General features: G+C 35.0%; 1 protein-coding gene across 1 annotated transcript; it reads right to left on the bottom strand.

The window, feature by feature from the left end:
* Window positions 1–2,255: 2,255 nt before the first annotated feature.
* On the bottom strand, window positions 2,256–17,308 carry LOC129282023 (uncharacterized). Its single transcript, XM_064112797.1, has 5 exons — window positions 17,269–17,308; window positions 15,752–15,846; window positions 10,606–10,713; window positions 6,190–6,224; window positions 2,256–4,842 (listed from the first exon to the last, which is right to left on the bottom strand). The coding sequence occupies exons 1-5, from the start codon at window positions 17,306–17,308 to the stop codon at window positions 4,638–4,640; spliced, it is 483 nt and encodes a 160-aa protein (XP_063968867.1). The 3' UTR covers window positions 2,256–4,637.
* Window positions 17,309–17,548: the final 240 nt, after the last annotated feature.

Here is a 17,548-nt window from a genome sequence, read left to right as displayed (position 1 = left end):
CCTTTCCTCAAAAAACTTGCACATGGGGGAGAGTTTAATGAAACAAATGGTCGGTCAATTTTACTGACTACTTTGTTCTGATCGAATCAGATGTAAGGCTTTCAGTAGCTTATAACAGTTGTCAGTGAAAATCACTGAATACTTTTCATGAAACACTCCCCTTGGCTTTGAAGAATACTCAAGAAATTGGGTGCTCTGTCTGAATGTCCCTATGTCACACTTTTCCTTGAGCAGTTGCATTGGTTTGGGGGGAACATTTCATTTAACAATTAGTCAGTGATTTTCACTGTCTGAATGTTATAAGCTACTGAAATTGTTGAATCTGATTGGCTAACAGCAATTTTGTTAGAGAAAAATCAATGACAATATGCATCATGAAACATTCTCCTGGGCACTGACCTCACCTGTAGTCAATTAATGCACCAATAGTTTGATGCCATTCTGTTTTGTCAACTCCTCTGAACTTTTAACTAACAGGTGCAACTAAAACATGTGAATGGTGATAAAACTGATCAAACATTGATATTCATATCAGATGTTCTTAAGGTTAGAGTTTCGTTTTCCCTAAAGATTTGTTTAGGATTTCTTAATTTTGTTTCCCTTTTTTGACTGTGCAAATCTGACTACCAATGAGTTACTTGTCAAACCATTACTATTTTTATGTTATTGTGTGGTATCTAAGTCATCACTCCCAACTGCCCTTTTGTATAATTTTACATTATTCATCTTGGTTGCTATTGATCTGACCACTCATCAAGCTGTTAATACAAGCCATTATATATTTTCTACAACCTCTTTCAGATTGTATACAACCATACACTAATCTCTCTTTTAATAATCATTATTTATATAGCACTTAGTACTTTTTTTCTAAATGCTTCATACTGGCTTTTGCACGGCAACACCGATCAGGTAATCGAGCATTCAAAAATTTCCTTCCATTTATCAATTTACTACACCAGGGTGGAGAGTGGCAAATGTAAATAAATGATTTGCCAAAGGACAAGAGCGTTACTGGGATTTGAATCAGACCTTATAGTTCAAAGTCCAGACACTTATCCACTGAGCCACAGTACCTCACTTCAAAATAATTTTCATCCATCAAAAACATAATCAAGCTAATTGATAGCAAAGTGGAATTTCAGCAAAATCTTATCAAATTCAAATTCAAACTTTAAAAATCACATTTCACCAATCCTCTAAAAACCTTATCAATCTTTTACACCTTTCTACAAAAAATGATGTCAATTTTCATTTTCTTATTATAAAAGTAACTTCAACAGACTGCAGGTTTGGAGCCTCCTACCTCTCCTCAAGAAAACTCCAAGATGACTCAGTGATATCATTTATTAGGTGAGGCCCATTTCTTGTGTCTTCAGTGATTGATCATGTTGTCTGCTGTAGGTGGGTTCTCTCTCTGTGACAAGGCTAATTACATGGAATGAATGCATAGGGGGTGTGGTTCCTCATGTACTGATGTGCAGGTGTAAATAGATCTACAGGTGACTTATAAGTAGATTGTCTACATCTTTCAAACTGTCTGTCTGTCTGTGTTACTGGCTGTGTTCTCGTCTGTCTGTCACAAGTAAGTATGTCTATCCATATGTATGTATGCTAGTCTTTTTTATTTTTTTGTTCCTAAGCTGCGGTGAAGTTCTCTCTCTCTCTCTCTCTCTCTAATCATATGTAGGGAATGTATCAAGGGTTCCTCATGCATGTTCTAACGCACAGTTGCAAACAGATCTGCAGGTAGCTCAGATGAAAAATGAAGGTTTATGTCTGTACCTTTCCATCAGTCTGTCTGTATAATGTCTGTCTATTCATATATCAGTCCGGATGTTTGTCTATCTGTCAACTAGTTTGGATATCTTTCTGTCTTTTCAGTTGTCTTTCTTTTCTCCTAAGACAAATGTGTTTGGGTTGTATTTATTTGATTTGACAGGGCTAATTACATGGAGTGAATACTAAAAGGGTGCATGTGGTACCTTCATTTTTAATGCTGGTGTAAACAGGTCTACAGCTAGCTCAAAGATTGGTTACACTCTGTCAGTCTGTCCGTCTAGCTGCCTGTGTAACTGTGCACCTGTTCACCTTTCCATCTATCTATACCTGATGATTTTTCTTAATGTCTGTATATCTATATCTGTCTGTCTGTCTGTCTTCTAGTCTTGGTTGTCTTTCCAGTTGATTGTCTCATGGTCTATATATCTGTCCTTTGAGTGGCAATTTCTTTTCTTCTTTTTTCCCCTCTTTTTATCTTGGTATGAAGTCTGCAGACCACAGTACCCTGAAACTGGACTGCAGCAACAGTGATAATAATTATTCTTGGGCAACTAATCAAGTCCCCATAAAATAAAAAAGGACCAACCATAACTGCCTCATCAGACTAATCTGAAACAGTAATGTTTCCAATCTATGTTCAAGTGCAAAAAAGATGTTTTCAGATGTGCATCATTGATTGCATAAGAGATAATTTCTATACTAGTATTATGTCAATCAAGGTGCAGGTTGAGGGAAATTCCCTCATATGACCGGAGCTAATTAGAGGTGTGTGGCCTAAATCAAAACACTGTGGGCATTTATTCTTCTTCAACTATTCAACATTAGATGGCACTGTACAACTTTTTTCTTACTTACAAGTTTAAGGTAGTCCCCTCAAAACCACACACTATATATGACATTGGCATATCTGTCATATGCTGAACGTTGTTTGGTTCACAGTAGCCGCCACAAGATGGCACTATACAGGAAAAGTTTTCGGCAATGTTGAGTGGGTAGGGGTGCTTGGCAACCAATCTTATCCATGCAAATGTATCCCAGAAGTTTGTGAATCCTACTCCTATTTGCTAGACTAAATTTGAAATGTTGCTGATAGAGAGAAAAAAGTCTTGTGGAAAAAATAAGAGTGTATCGTTTCTAAAACTTCAATCATATTTAAACCAAAGTGTGGAAGGATTATAAGACCAAATACATTTAATGATATCTTAAGAATCTATTAATCTAAGAGAAAAGAAGGTTGGGTAATTAACAGATGTTTCATTAGTAAATGGTAATGTAAATAATCCCAGAGAATCTCCCCTCCCCCAGTAACAATAACTGTACAAATCACAGACCACAAAACTGAACATTCAACTTCAAAGAGAAAATCTTCAACAAACTTTCATTTTCATAGATGTCTTGATGACTTTGCAATTATATGTATCGGCATCAAAGTTAAATGTCCCAAATAAAAAGGTACAATGTGCATACACCCTTTCTTCTACTGAACCAAAGAGGGCAGCATAACCCCATCGACTTCGGACTACATGCAGTTTCTCGCCGCAGGGGTCTAGGGTATGGTCTGGTCCATTTAGGAAGGAAATAATTGGAGCTTGATATGCCGAGGTTCCTTTTACCTTGCTGCTCAATTTAAGAGAGACATCAACATTTTTTTTTTCATCCCGACAGAATACAGAGAGGCAGAAGTAAAAATCAACTCGAAAGGTTAATCTGTGGTTAGAATTAAATTCTATTTTGTCTCCAGACCTTCCAAGGCTTGGGGCCGCCAATCACTGTTATCGTTGATAGATGAACTTCTCCACTTTTTAAAAGATAAAATCACGCGAAGCCAAAGAAGTAATAATTCTGTTTATTTTTACATTTACGAGTAACTCCTTGCATTTGCTATGTTCTATTTCCATGCTTTAATGGTGAAGAAAAGTATTTTACTTTTTATCCCTATACGCAGTTAGGAATGATTTGAGTGCCAACTAAGCAGATGAAATGAACCTATTCAATGTAGTAATTTTTTGGGGGGCTACCCATGGTTAAACCAGGGTCCCGTGACACAAATTTTTGTGTGTGTTTTTTTAATCATTATTATTTGACATTGTATATTGGATATTGCATGATGATCATTTTCAATGTAATGAATATGACTATTGTTACAAGTATAATGTGTACCTGGAAATGAAATAAAATAAAAACAAAAATGAAATAATCGTACGCTTGATTTTAATGATTGATTGTACACTGTAGTCAATGGAATCAATCGTAGAAAAATGTTCTACGATCATTGCTAAGTTTTGTTACGAGCCCCAGAACTGCAGACCACTCTTAATCAAACCCGAATTCAGAATACAGGTTTCAGACTCTCCCTATATTTTTTCATCTCTCTATCTCTCTCTCCCTCTTTCACATTCAATTTTAATTTCATCTATTCTTCACTTTACTTCTTCTTATCCCAAGTGAACTGTCATTCCATGCCCCTACAGAAACTTCTCCAACAGTATGTAAATATTTATGTTGCATTACCGCAGAATAACTTTTATTCAAGATGAGAACATTTAATGCAATAAGATGGTTTAAGGAGCCAATTCTGAATGCAATAAATGTATTTTTTACACGGAATACAGCCATCAAGCATTATTCTTGCACTATAAGCTTCAATCCTAACATTGAACGTCATATGCATGATTCTGCATTGAGCTGCAACTCATGCGGTATGCTACGAGTTAACAACATGCAAATTAACAACAGTTTATATGCATGTTGTTAAATCGTAACATACTCCTAACAGTTAATATGCATTAAAAGTGAAACAGATAACAATTTCAATTCCTTGTTATGTAAGTTTATACTTATTCCTACAGGGGCCATTAAACCCTAGGGTAACAATACTTCAGAAAGGAAATGAGAAGCATTGAGCACTCTAAAATACCAGCATTTCCATTTTTATTATCACAATTACCATTAAGCACCACCATAGAACCTACCTTAGCTCCCCTGTGATATCTCTTGTACATTCCCAACGCTGCATCTCGGAATTCTCTCTCAAGCACATCATGCTGTAGTTGAAGGCGTCTGTGAAGTACAAAATAATCAGGAAAAATCTACTTTATTCTGTCTATAATATCAAATGTCTGAAAGATAATTGAAAAGAAAACTGCAAATAAAATTAGTTTTCAAAGCCATAATATCCTATTTCATGAAGTTAGTTGAAAAGGAAGTCTAATGACAATAATAATAATACTAATAGTACAGTTCTTAATAGATGCATAACACCTAAATGTCTTTATGCATGAGGAAGGCAAGAAATATGGTTAGAATTGTAGAATTAAAATTCAAACATCAAATATATGGTATAAATATCAAAGAATATTCAAACATAGATTAAACCTAACATTCTGAAAGAGGTATGGTACTCTGAATTGCTCAAGCTGGGTAATATTTCGTAAAGTCGGTGGTAGAGAATTCTATTGTGCTGGTGCAGCTTTCTGGAAAGCCTGATTTACATATGATTTGGTCTTGACGGAAATTCAGAGAGAAGATTTTGTGAACCTGAACAGAGTTTACGCTTGGGTTTATGAATTTGGACAACTTCTTGAAGATAAGCAGGGGCAATACCATGTATACATTTGAATGTTCATATGAGATGTTTATATTCTTTGATCGAATGGGTAGCCAGTGAAGGTCAAATAAGATATCAAGCTAGTTTAAATTAAATGGATACTTAACAGCAGTAAAAAAATAAATTGTGTCGCTGCAATTTCCAGAATTTTTTGGGTCATTTATCGTGTTTTGTGTTTTACATTCAAAACCTATGCGCTATATAACTCTCAAAATGTGTCCAGACACAGTTTAAACAGAGGCAATTGATTTATCAAATTACTTTAACGTTTTCATTTCTCCTATTCAAGCATTTATCATCTTAGCCTCATATTCATATATATGAATGAACTCGTATCACATTCGTAGGTCTTATATCCTAGTTACAGTTAACTTTTGAATTTTTAAAAGCCACAATCTAATTACTGCAGTAATAAAATATATGTAAAGCACTTTGAGACATTGTTCTGATGTGATAATAATAATAATAATATAGGATTTGTATAGTGCACATATCCACCTTGCTAGGTGCTCAAGGCACTAGCTCCTATATTATCCCGGCTAAGCTACTCTACCGATTCCAGTGTGCACAGCTTTTTGAGGAATTACTTCCTGCCGGTACCCATTTACCTCAACTGGGTTGAGTGCAGCACAATGTGGGTGAATTTCTTGCTAAAGGAAAACACAACATGGCTTGGAATCGAACCCACGTCCTTCAGATTGAAAGACGAGAGTCTTAACCACTAGACCACAACGCCCCCACATGTGTGCTTAGATATAAGTAGAATATTATTATCATTACTACATAGCTTCTGTACTTACGCGAGATAAGCTTTCCGTCTTTCAAAGTCTCTTTGCTGTAGAACGAGAAAGATAGAAGCAAAGGTTAACTCAATATCATTGTACATGTAGCTTTCATTAAATCTCTTTCTCTGTATCTCCCTATTTCTTTCTCTCTCTCTCTCTCTCTCTCTCAATCCATTATTATACTGTATCTTATTCAAAGTATTATTTGTCTGTGAAATTAGATCAGATTTAAGGTGAAACACCCTGGAAATGGTAAACTACAATTCTGTGTGAATGTGTGTGTTGATGATAACATTTTATTTACAGTGATAATTAGAAAGTGTTAATTAGTTATGAGTAGAGTCGAGAGCCTAGATTTTGATACTTCAGGCATAGTCCTTTGTCAAGAAAATGTTAGGCTCTCGACTCTTATACTCATTCATGTAATTTCAACTTGTTCATAAATCGTCCTTCCTAAATCTATCCTTTCTTTTTCTGAGATGGCGAATCATTGATAATGGATTACATTTAATACATCGAGCAAAAATAAAATGGCTGCAGAATAAAGATGAAAAATCATATGAAAATTCAAATTTCACTATCACACAATACCGTATATGTTTATTTTCATTTTGGTGATCTGGGATCCGTAACACAATTATTAGCGATCAATCGCTAAATGAACTGACCAATAAAGATCAATGTTACAGGCGCATTTGGTTTAAAATACTGACCTGGGACCAATCAGTGTGGTTCTTTCATATTTGCAATCCATCGCAAACCTTTGTGTTACGGAGCCCTGATCCACGTCATGTCAAACAGCTATCTATATCCTCGACAGAATAAGCAGATGATGCAATTTTAATTACACCATGTATTATCAATGTGTTATTAGCTAATTACATAACTAATTAACACTTTCTAATTAAGATCACTGTCAATAAAATGTTATCATCAGCACACACATTCACACAGGAATTGTAGTTAACAATTTCCAGGGTGTTTCACTTTAAATCTGATCTAATTTCGATCTGGTTCAAGACATTCTAGGGACATAACATTTGTAGCTTTTTGGCTTTTCCAATGTTTCTCTAATATGTTTTATAATTTCACATACATTAAACTGTTTACTATGTCATTAATTCAATTCTTGAGCTTTTACTGTTTGGATGTATTTATTTTGTATTGTGTTTTATCATGAGAAATAAAATCTATTGACCAAATCAAATCAAACTTCTGTATCTTGAGTTTGCCATTGAGTTCAGTATCTTTTTGTTTCATCCTTGAGCTGTGTTTAGAGTGAATGCACTGTTAGTCGTGCACACCCATAGACTTATGCTGCTATTACACGATTTTGGGTTCCAGCATTACCACGATTCCATCGTGCCAGTTCGTGACAATGCGGGGCACGAAATGCGTCAATGGCTCGTGCCAGAGTCAAGACTAGTTCACAACATATTCCCGGAAAGTTTACGTCATTCAATTCATCATCATTCATTGGAGCATAAAATCAAACTTCATGAACTCAGTGCTGTTCGTTATAGCCAAACTGCGCATGTACGCCTTTTAGGCAAGCAATTCAGATACTTGCATTAAGTATGCGTAACCTATTCATGAGCTACTCGTGAACTAGTCGTCAACTTGTTGTGAATAGTTGTGAGCTAGTAGTAAAATGCGTGCCACTTGTGCCATGGCATGACTTGGCCCTACAGGGTTTACGAATACATGAAGTTCATGCCAATATTCCCCAAAATTTCTCGTGCCCGGATTTTAGAAAGTTTTTAATTTTGGCACGACACTTCAAGCATTGTTCCGCACTGGCCTGCACACCTCACAACATGGGACGATGTGGCATGATTCAATGCGTGAACTAGTCATAGTCATGATGAACATGAACATTTTCCATGAGAATTTAATAAAACCTTCTGCCTTAAAACATAAGCAAATCACATCACTATCAATTGATTAATTTCTAACAGGGTAGCCCTGTCAATAATAAGAGTTGGTCTTTGTAAAATATGGCAAGGCCAGCATTTATAATGTGAACATGGCATGCTCTTGAGAGCACATGATCTATGAAGATGGATCGGTTATCTATGCAAACCCTAGGGTAAATGGTTACTCAGTAACCAAATGTTTGGTAGGATGGATGACATAAAGTTGTCAAAACAGAGAGGAAGGTGCTTGTCATCTTCCAGCTGAAAATGGGACATGTTCTTGTCTTTCATATCTCATGATATCTGATGAACTAAATTGATTTTAAATCCTCAAAATAGACAAATATTGCATTCTTATTTGTCACATCACTATAGTATATTATCACTCAGTAACCACGGGAACCAAATGTTTGGTAGGATGCATGGCATAAAGTTGTCAAAATAGAGAGAAAGGCGCTACTCATCTTCAAGGTGCAAAAAAAATTAATGTTTGAATTTGATACTGATTTTATACTCTTCATTATGTGGATCTTTAATAAATCAAGATCAGCTGTGGTCATCAACTAATCAATAGGATTCTAATTTAAATCCTAAAGATCTTTGTAAATCCCAAAGAATTAAAATCTAAATCTTTTAACTTAAGATCTATTTCTTTTTTTTTCAGTTTAAATCTAATTCTGTAAATGATTAAATATAACTCTATTAAGGTTTAAATGTAAATCCTGTGTTCGGCTGGTGCTCTTCACTATCCACATCAGGGCCCCGTCTTTCAAAGAGTTACAATTGATCCAATCAATTGTAACTCTATGGAAATCCATCAGTGTCATAATTTTTTCTACAGGAAATGTGCAAATTGTCCTTTGTAAACAAAGGAGAACACACCAAACTGTCAAGAAATCAATGAATTTATGGATATGCATTCATATCTAGAAAAAAATTGAGCAAACATCCAGTTTATATGTTGACTCTGCTGGCTTTCCATAGTTACGATTGATCGGATCAATCGCAAGTCTTTGTAAGACAGGCCCCTGATCTGGGACCTGTTGCATAAAATGTACCATTATGGCAACTTTGCCATCCAATGGTAACTACCATGGTAATGATGATCAATAGCAAATCAAAATCAAGGATTTCATGCAAGTTACCATAATGGTAACATTTATGCAACGGGGCCCTGTACTTAATTGGAATAAATCAAAAAGAATATATCCTATGACATAAGGTGGTGTCAAAATTTCATAATAAGAAAGTATTCATATGAACTTCTTGGATCTTTAAATTGTGTACTTTAATAAACCTGAAAAACCTAGAGGTAATGATGGAAGACTTTTAAGAGTATTATTTTCCAGCCTCCTTCCTTTGACTTGATAACATAGTTCCCAAGGATAAGACACTGTGACTCAACAGAATGAAGCAGGGGAAAAAAAATCTTTTCTTTAGGCACCTATATTTTTTCACATAAATGTGTATAATACAGATCCCATGAACTTAAATATCGTCCTCACACTTTATGGAGTTTCAAACCATGTTTCAAATTAAAAATGAAATTATAGGATCAAAATGAAATTGAGTATTTTGGGATTCCATTTTTTTAAGCTTTATTACACAATTTTCTTACAAATTCCTTTTTTTTCCTGTTTTATATAACTAGTGTTTCATGATATAACATCCCCAAAATGAACACATTAAACTTAATATTTTTCAATAAATCATAGATAATTTTCCCTTTCGGTACACTGGTTGTTTTATTGCTAATTTCATTGCATTCTATTGATTTGATTCAATCCATTTATATTTGGGGGATTTATTCAAGTAGCATATTAAACTTTCTTTCACAAGATTATTTTTCTACTGTAAATTTCCATGCAACATGTCACAAATCAATCAAATAAGATGCTCAATTAAGCAATCTACCTGTGCTCGCTGGCTTAATCAACGACAAATTAACTAACCAAAGCACCAACCATTAAGTAGGGTCTATCTTAATGAGTTATCAGCAATGACTTGACTTACCCCCACTAGGCTGAGGTAAAGTGTGTATCCCAACATGACACGTAGGCCTATGTCCTTTGGCAAGACATAAATCTATACATACACCACTCTCCACCCAGGTGTATTCAGGTACAAACAGGAAGGAATTCTTTAAAATGATGGATAAGAATATTCCAGTATGTTGATGGGGATAAATTTGTCAATGTTTAAAAAGCCCCTTTCCAAACTGAGAATATCACAGCTTATCAATTATTTGTATGGTGAATACCTGCACTTTATTAATAACCAAATTTCCATCAAAGGAGAATAAAATCATACAAACAAGAGAAAAATCAGATAAACAAATTAATGAAAGTCTGAGGAAAATTGAAGTAATAATAAGAAAGTTATGACTTAACTTTCTTAATGCTTGTCCAATTCAGGTCAAACTTTCATTGATCTTATTGTTTTAATTTTTCTGCATTCAGATAAACTTGCTCTGTGGGTTTCATTTTGCTTTAATTCTAATTACTGGAGAACCAACCTTCCGTGCATCTTGATATTCTTGGACGACGTCAGGTTGTTTAGATCTCAGCTCTTTAGACAGGACCTGTAATCTTCTCTTCTCGGCATCTAACAGACGACTTGTCACCTGTGGATATAAGAAATAAGAATGAAAGAAATTATCAATCTTCATTTTAATTTCTACACTCTAAATTCCAAAGATATGAAATAAATCCAGATCAGCTGTGAATTGTGCCTAGCCTATTAAAAGATTTAGATTTAAACCTTGTGGATTCAAATATGAAGCTAAAATATTTGAATTTGAATCTGTCGAGACTTAAAGATTGAAAATAATTCAAATATTCCGCTGGTCACTATTCACAGCTGATATGGATTTATTTCAAATCCTTGAAATCTAAAGTGTATAATATAATTCTAACTTTCTAGGTTGTAACCCTTTAGTTATTGAAATATCTAATTTTCCATGCTTCATACAAGGTGACCAAAATGTAACTGTTCATGTCACATAGCATGATTAGGCCTACCATGGACCTGAAATTGGTTCTCTGGTGGCAGCGCTAGTAAGGCTTTCTCTTTCTAGTTGCCTCCTCATTCCTTTATAAATTATGTAGGCCTACACTCTTTTTTTATTCAAATGTTTCCCAAATTTTATCAGTGCATTATTTACAATTTTCCCATGTAATGTATGTTAACTTTGTACAGTATGTGCCTTGTTTTTTTTTTATGATGAATGGAATAAATGCTATCAAAAAATAAAAATTCAGCACCCCCAGTACCCCCTGGATATCTTGTCAATAGTTTTCTGACACAGGTATTGACAGTTGATTCATCTCAGTCTTTGTAAGTATATCAATTACCCCACAGTACACTACAATAGCAGCAGGAATTGATCAATTCACACCAGATAATTTCAATCTCTCGTCAAGTCGATTGTCTTGTATAAATCAACCGGTGCGAAAGCTTCCTGACCCTCATCTTAGTGGTCAATAGCCCTACTGCACCCTGTTCGCACAGGGTAAAGAAAACTTCGTTCTTGAATATCCAGCAATATAGAGATCTTGATTAACGACAGGAGTTGGTCAATTCACCACCAACTTTGAGGAAGAACAATGATTTTAAATCCAGTTGTTTCTCCTCTAAGAGTGGTGTCATTTTATACCTTAACGCATAAAAGATTTTATTTATTAAATCATATTGTGAGATTTCTGTGTAATATAAAGGGTGTTTCTAAAAAAAGGTAATCGAAGTTCAAAAGTCTGCTAGATCAATAATGGATGGTTTATTCTTGTGATATACTCATCAACTTTAATTTGACACCTTGCTTGTGTCAACATCCTCACCAGTCATAGAGTTATGATCCTTCGAATCTGAAGGGTATAAAACCAACTTTTTCCAAGTTTTGGTTCATGACAACTAAGAAGAAAATTTGATTTTTTAGAGTTTGACATAAGTACATGCAGAAACCTTCTTCTGCCTCGAAAGAGAAAACTGTTTTCAGACAATATGAGGTTGTCATCACGATATATATTTCTAAAATACAATTTTTTATGAGCTGCCCTGAATTTTTTTAAAGAATTGAGATATGTGGTTTAAACACCCTAGTAATTCCATATTATTTGCATCAAAACTTTTCAAAAATATTTAGTGGCAAAGAAGTAAAAAATAACCACATCACTTTCTCTGGAAGCAATTAAAAAATATAAATTGGTTTAATTATTTTAAAGTTTACAAAGTCAGTAGCCCATATTTTGAAGTCCGGTTTAACTTAGGCCATGGTCTAACTCTGGTCTAACTCTGTACTATAATTATGGAAAGCCAAAAACACAAAAATTTTGTCAACATTGCATTTTATTTCATTTTTATTTTATTTGTCTTCTTTACCCAGGGTAGCCTGTTCAGTGGTTTAGACACTGTTGTCAACCAGGGCCCTGCACAATACATATATACATAAACAATAAAAAGAACACATTATATACAACACATTATGAAGTCGACATTGTTACACTGCAATACGATTAGAGATAAATTATTTGAGTACTTGAAAAAGGAAGCAGTATTGGAAATTGACAGGAAAACAAAGAAAAATGCATAGGTATGTATTTTCATAATAGGTTCCTACGTATTTATAATTATAAACTTATCAATTTAGTGAAATGTATGTTTCTTATGTTCACTGTGCTCTTTCATCATGCTATAATGGTGGAGAAAAATTACTCAGTTATCATTCCTAGACAATTTTGAATGATTTGGATGGCAGATGATCTGATAAATCGAACCTGTATCGTTAGTATCAATTGGCTTTCCCTAGTTAAACCACAACTTTAGACCAGGGTTAGAATTAAACCCGAGTTCAGAATACGGGCCAGTGTGAATAGGTGCCATATCAGAATTTCCCACAAACCACAGTCTAATTATACTGATCATAGATTGAGCACAACTGCAGCCTGATATTCATAAATGATAGAAATCTAACCCTGAATATCACATGAGCAACATCAGGCACACACATATATATATATATATAGTCCTATCGATACAAAAACCATTCCAATTACTGTAATAGGAAGGTGCTTATTAGTGTGTTGCATTATTATTTTGTCTTTATAAAGTGATCCTAGTACTGTCACTTCATTCAAACTAATGGCTGAGTTGAATGCATTTACAATCATATCACTGCCAATTTAAGTGAAAAAATCACTTCTTTCACATTATTGGGGAGAATCACATTTTCTTTCAATGACTAGATAATACAAGCAACATCCTGTTACCATCCCATTACTCTATCTATCAAAAACAAATGAAGCTAATATACAGTGTGGTAGCAGCCATTTTTTTTTGTTGTTCATAAAAGCTACTATGATAGTAACTTTATAATCCAATGAAAACCAGCATGGAAAAATGCTTAACAGCCAAAAAAATCAAGGATTCCATGGTTGTTATTAACTAGTTGTGATCATTGAATTACAAACTTTTCAACAATGTACCCGGAAGTTTAATTTTTTATACATTTTACAAGGTTTTTTCAACTATAAATTTTAGAATGCCAGAAAATCCAGACCAATAACAGGAAAAGTTGAGTGCCCCTCCCCCTCCACCCAGGGAAAGGTTTAAATGGTTGAATATAACATTATGTGTATGGCTGCTATAAAGGATTTTATCTCGGGAACAACAATATCCTCTGAACTTGGGAAAGAGTTCATATACCAATCATAACTACAGCCCCTTGATAAAACCAAAGTTTGGTACATGTACATTAACAATAATGATTATAATAACAATAATAATAATAACAATAATAATATTAATAATTACATTTAAGTAGCCCTTGATACTAATAATGTCTTTAATTCCTAGAACTAGCCCAATAAAAAAAAACAAATATACAGTATCTATCAAAGTTTCCCTGATGGCAAAACTAAATTACTTATTACCAGTACTCATGCTTTAGCTCTTAAGATATAAGTCACTCAATAGAATCATCATAAAATAAACTTCACAGAGCTACAATGTCTCGGGCATCTTTGAAGAGAAATAAACAATTAAACACTTTTTGTGGTAGGCCTACATTTTTTTGTGACACACTGTACAAGCTTCAATCAGATAAGTCATGTTGATCATTGTTGAGGAAGTCCCATGTAAGTGATGACAGAACAGATACCATCTTTACTTTATTGATAATCATAACAGAATGCTTCTATTTCTGCTCCACAATATACAAACCTGTCTCAGATTACAGACAAGGTTTTTACTTGAAGCTTTTGCGACATGTAGCACAAAAAAAGAAGTCTATGATAATATTGACAGTGTCATTTTCAACCATCTTCTTTTCATACAGAGTGAAAGGAGTTTGCATGGGGGTAGAGGGTGGGGGTGATTTCCGTGAGTGAGGTGAATCCGGCCAACCCCAGTCAACAGGACAAAATTATATTTCAAATTTATCACCTGACTGACCGATATTATATGTAAATAATTATGTTTAGGAAAAGGGTAAATATTTTGCGGCAGTAACTACAGGAAAAGTTGCATTAAGTCAATTATTGTTTCAAAAGTTGAATATTTAACTAGGTTGAAGCAGTGTTTTGGACCAGATTATACACAAATGTGTTATAACTCTTCTACATTGAATTTCTCCTATTTGAACAGATTCGAGTTATGCAAAGTTACCTTTATTTGATCCCGATATCTTCATTTTGTTCCAATATGCCAATAACTGTAAGAGTTGTCTAAAAGTCTCTAGATACATCAAAACATCTTGCTAAGGATAGTAAAAGGCCCATTACAAAGTACTAAGAAACCTCAGAACATTAAACATTCTTGTCGTTTTCCTGTTCTCTCAAGGTTTTTTCCTACAGATCTTTATATCTTCCTCTTTGTGATGACATACGTCTGTTTGAGAAAAGATATCTGTGAAGATGGTGACTGCATAACATTAGTTTCTCTTCTATATTCTTCCTGAAAAAGCACTCCCTCCCTTTTCCTCCTCCCTTCCCTCCCCCTTCCTTCCTCCCCCTCTCCATCCCCTTATCTGTGAAGATGGTGACTGCATAACATTAGTTTATCTTCTATATTCTTCCTGAAAAAGCACTCCCTCCCTCCCTTTTCCTCCTCCCTTCCCTCCCCCTTCCTTCCCCCCCCCCTCTCCCTCCCCTTTTACCACCCATCCTTCCCCCGCCCTTCCACCCCTCATCCTCTTTCTTACCTCTAGTTGGACACCAAAGATATCTGGTTTTGCCATCCTGTATTTTATTATCTGGTTCTGATTGATATCAGCCTCTATATCTCCCCCATCCCTCTCTCTCCTGCTTGCCCCCTCCCTCCCCCACCTCTTTCCCTCCATCTCCCCTTCCTCCCCCTCGTCCTATCTCTTACCTCTAGTTGGACACCAAAGATGTCTGGTTCTGCCATCATGTCTTTCATTCTCTGGTTCTGATTGATATCAGCGTCGATATCTCCCCCTCCTCCCCCCATCCCTCTTTTCCTCCACCCTCCATCTCCCCTTCCTCGTCCTCTATCTTACCTCTAGTTGGACACCAAAGATGTCTGGTACTGCCATTCTGTCTTTCATTCTCTGGTTCTGATTGATATCAGTGTCGATATCTCCCCCTCCTCCCCCCATCCCTCTCTCCCTCCACCCTCCATCTCCCCTTCCTCGTCCTCTATCTTACCTCTAGTTGGACACCAAAGATGTCTGGTTCTGCCATTCTGTCTTTCATTCTCTGGTTCTGATTGATATCAGTCTTGATAGCCTCATCTCTCTCATCTGTCAGGGTAGAATAAAAGAGAAAATGAACCAAAAATTACAATTATCTGTGTTGCCATAGCGACTTTCATTGTCCCCGCTATTTCCATCTCTCTCCACTCTCCTGTCAGTGTGTCTGAAAACACAATTTATCACTCTCTTACATATATTTATAAAAAAAACAAGCATGAAGGAAAATGAGCACCTTTATTTCTTCCTCACATTGTCTGAAAGGAAGAATACAGTAAAATTCACAATGCCAATTATAATATGTTGTTCTCACATTGATTTTAATGGGATAGCCAATGTATTATGGATACAGCAAACATTTTCTAAGAGAAAACTTGTCCTTGATTCTACAAATAACGCACCTTATCAAGTATCTCCATGCACTTAATCAACATAAGCATACAAACCAAATATAATTACATGTAAACTTTCACTGCATCATATTTTGCTGATGATTTATTCAGTAAGGTCAATTTTATGAAATACTTAATGGCTTCCAGATGTAGAATTTACTACAACTTACAATTTTGTAGTAGGTCATTTCAGTTTTGTGGCCTGATTAAATAACCATTTCTGGGTGTTTTTTTTTTCTTTTTAAAATATTGATAGCAATTAGAAGCAATAATATACAAGTCCAGTATATGGTCAGGTTTAGAAGTTATGTATTCTCCCATATCATAAACAGGTGTTTGGATACATACATGTACGTATATGGTTGATTGTGTACTGAAATCCATATTTTGGCATGATCTTGCTTTCTTTCATTCTCTCTACTTCACCCCATAAATGTCAAGTTTTTCTTCATATTATTATCATAATTCACATAAAAAACACAATAAGCATTGAAACTATGATGAAAGGTAACAAATGGAATTTTCACAACTAAGGGTAATAATCACCATAGAATGTATTTCTTGACAGAAGATATTTTACGTTCTTTAATAATTTTTAAGAATAACATTTAAACTGGCCACGAAGCAAGCATCAGATAAGCTGTAAGTCACCAATAACCTGGAAGAAACTATGACAAGTGTTGCCCATCTGGGCCCCGTCTTACAAAGAGTTGCGATTGATCCGATCAACCTAAACTATATGGAAATCCATCAATATCAAAATTTATTCTTCAGGAAAATGGCACAATGTCCTTTGTAAACAAAGAGAAGCACACTGAATTCATAACTCTATGAATGTATGAATATACATCATACCTAGAAAATATTTTGAATAAAAGTGTATTGTAGACGTTGACATTGCTGGCTTTCCATAGTTGTGGTCGATTGGATCAATCGCAACTCTTTGTAAGACGGGGGCCCAGATCTCCATAACAAATTCAAAATAGTATGCAGAATAGGGATTAAACAGCTAAATGTTTTAATCTGGTAAGCCTTTATACAGCTCATAAGCATTTCAAGGAATTAATTCCTACCGCCTCACCATGATCAAGTGTGGCATATGTAGATTTATGTCTTGCCATGCTTAAAAAATTACAATGCTGACAGATATGAGAGATTTTAGCAAGCAAAAAAATCATTTCATGAGGCTACTTTTAACATCCATTCCCTAAATATGCAATAATGGATAAGCTTTAACATTACGGTGAATGGGGAATTTGGGCTATTATTTTCCATGGCTCTTTTGAGCATTTCGAGCGTGAAATCACCCCGATACCCATGAATGTTTCCCTAATTTTCAGTTTTGCTGACCATGATAATCC

This window comes from Lytechinus pictus, chromosome 18 (assembly GCF_037042905.1).
Source record: "Lytechinus pictus isolate F3 Inbred chromosome 18, Lp3.0, whole genome shotgun sequence".
Taxonomy (NCBI): domain Eukaryota; kingdom Metazoa; phylum Echinodermata; class Echinoidea; order Temnopleuroida; family Toxopneustidae; genus Lytechinus; species Lytechinus pictus.
Note: the sequence above shows the minus strand (reverse complement) of the source record. Positions and strands in the feature narration are given on the sequence as shown.

Coding starts and splice junctions, on each gene's coding strand:
- LOC129282023 (XM_064112797.1), bottom strand. CDS start 17,308: ATGGCAAGACATAAATCTACATATGCCACACTTGATCATG. Junction 10,714..15,751: donor TCTTTGGTGTCCAACTAGAG/GTAAGATAGAGG, acceptor TTATATCCACAG/GTGACAAGTCGTCTGTTAGA. Junction 4,843..6,189: donor AGACGGAAAGCTTATCTCGC/GTAAGTACAGAA, acceptor TGTACTTCACAG/ACGCCTTCAACTACAGCATG.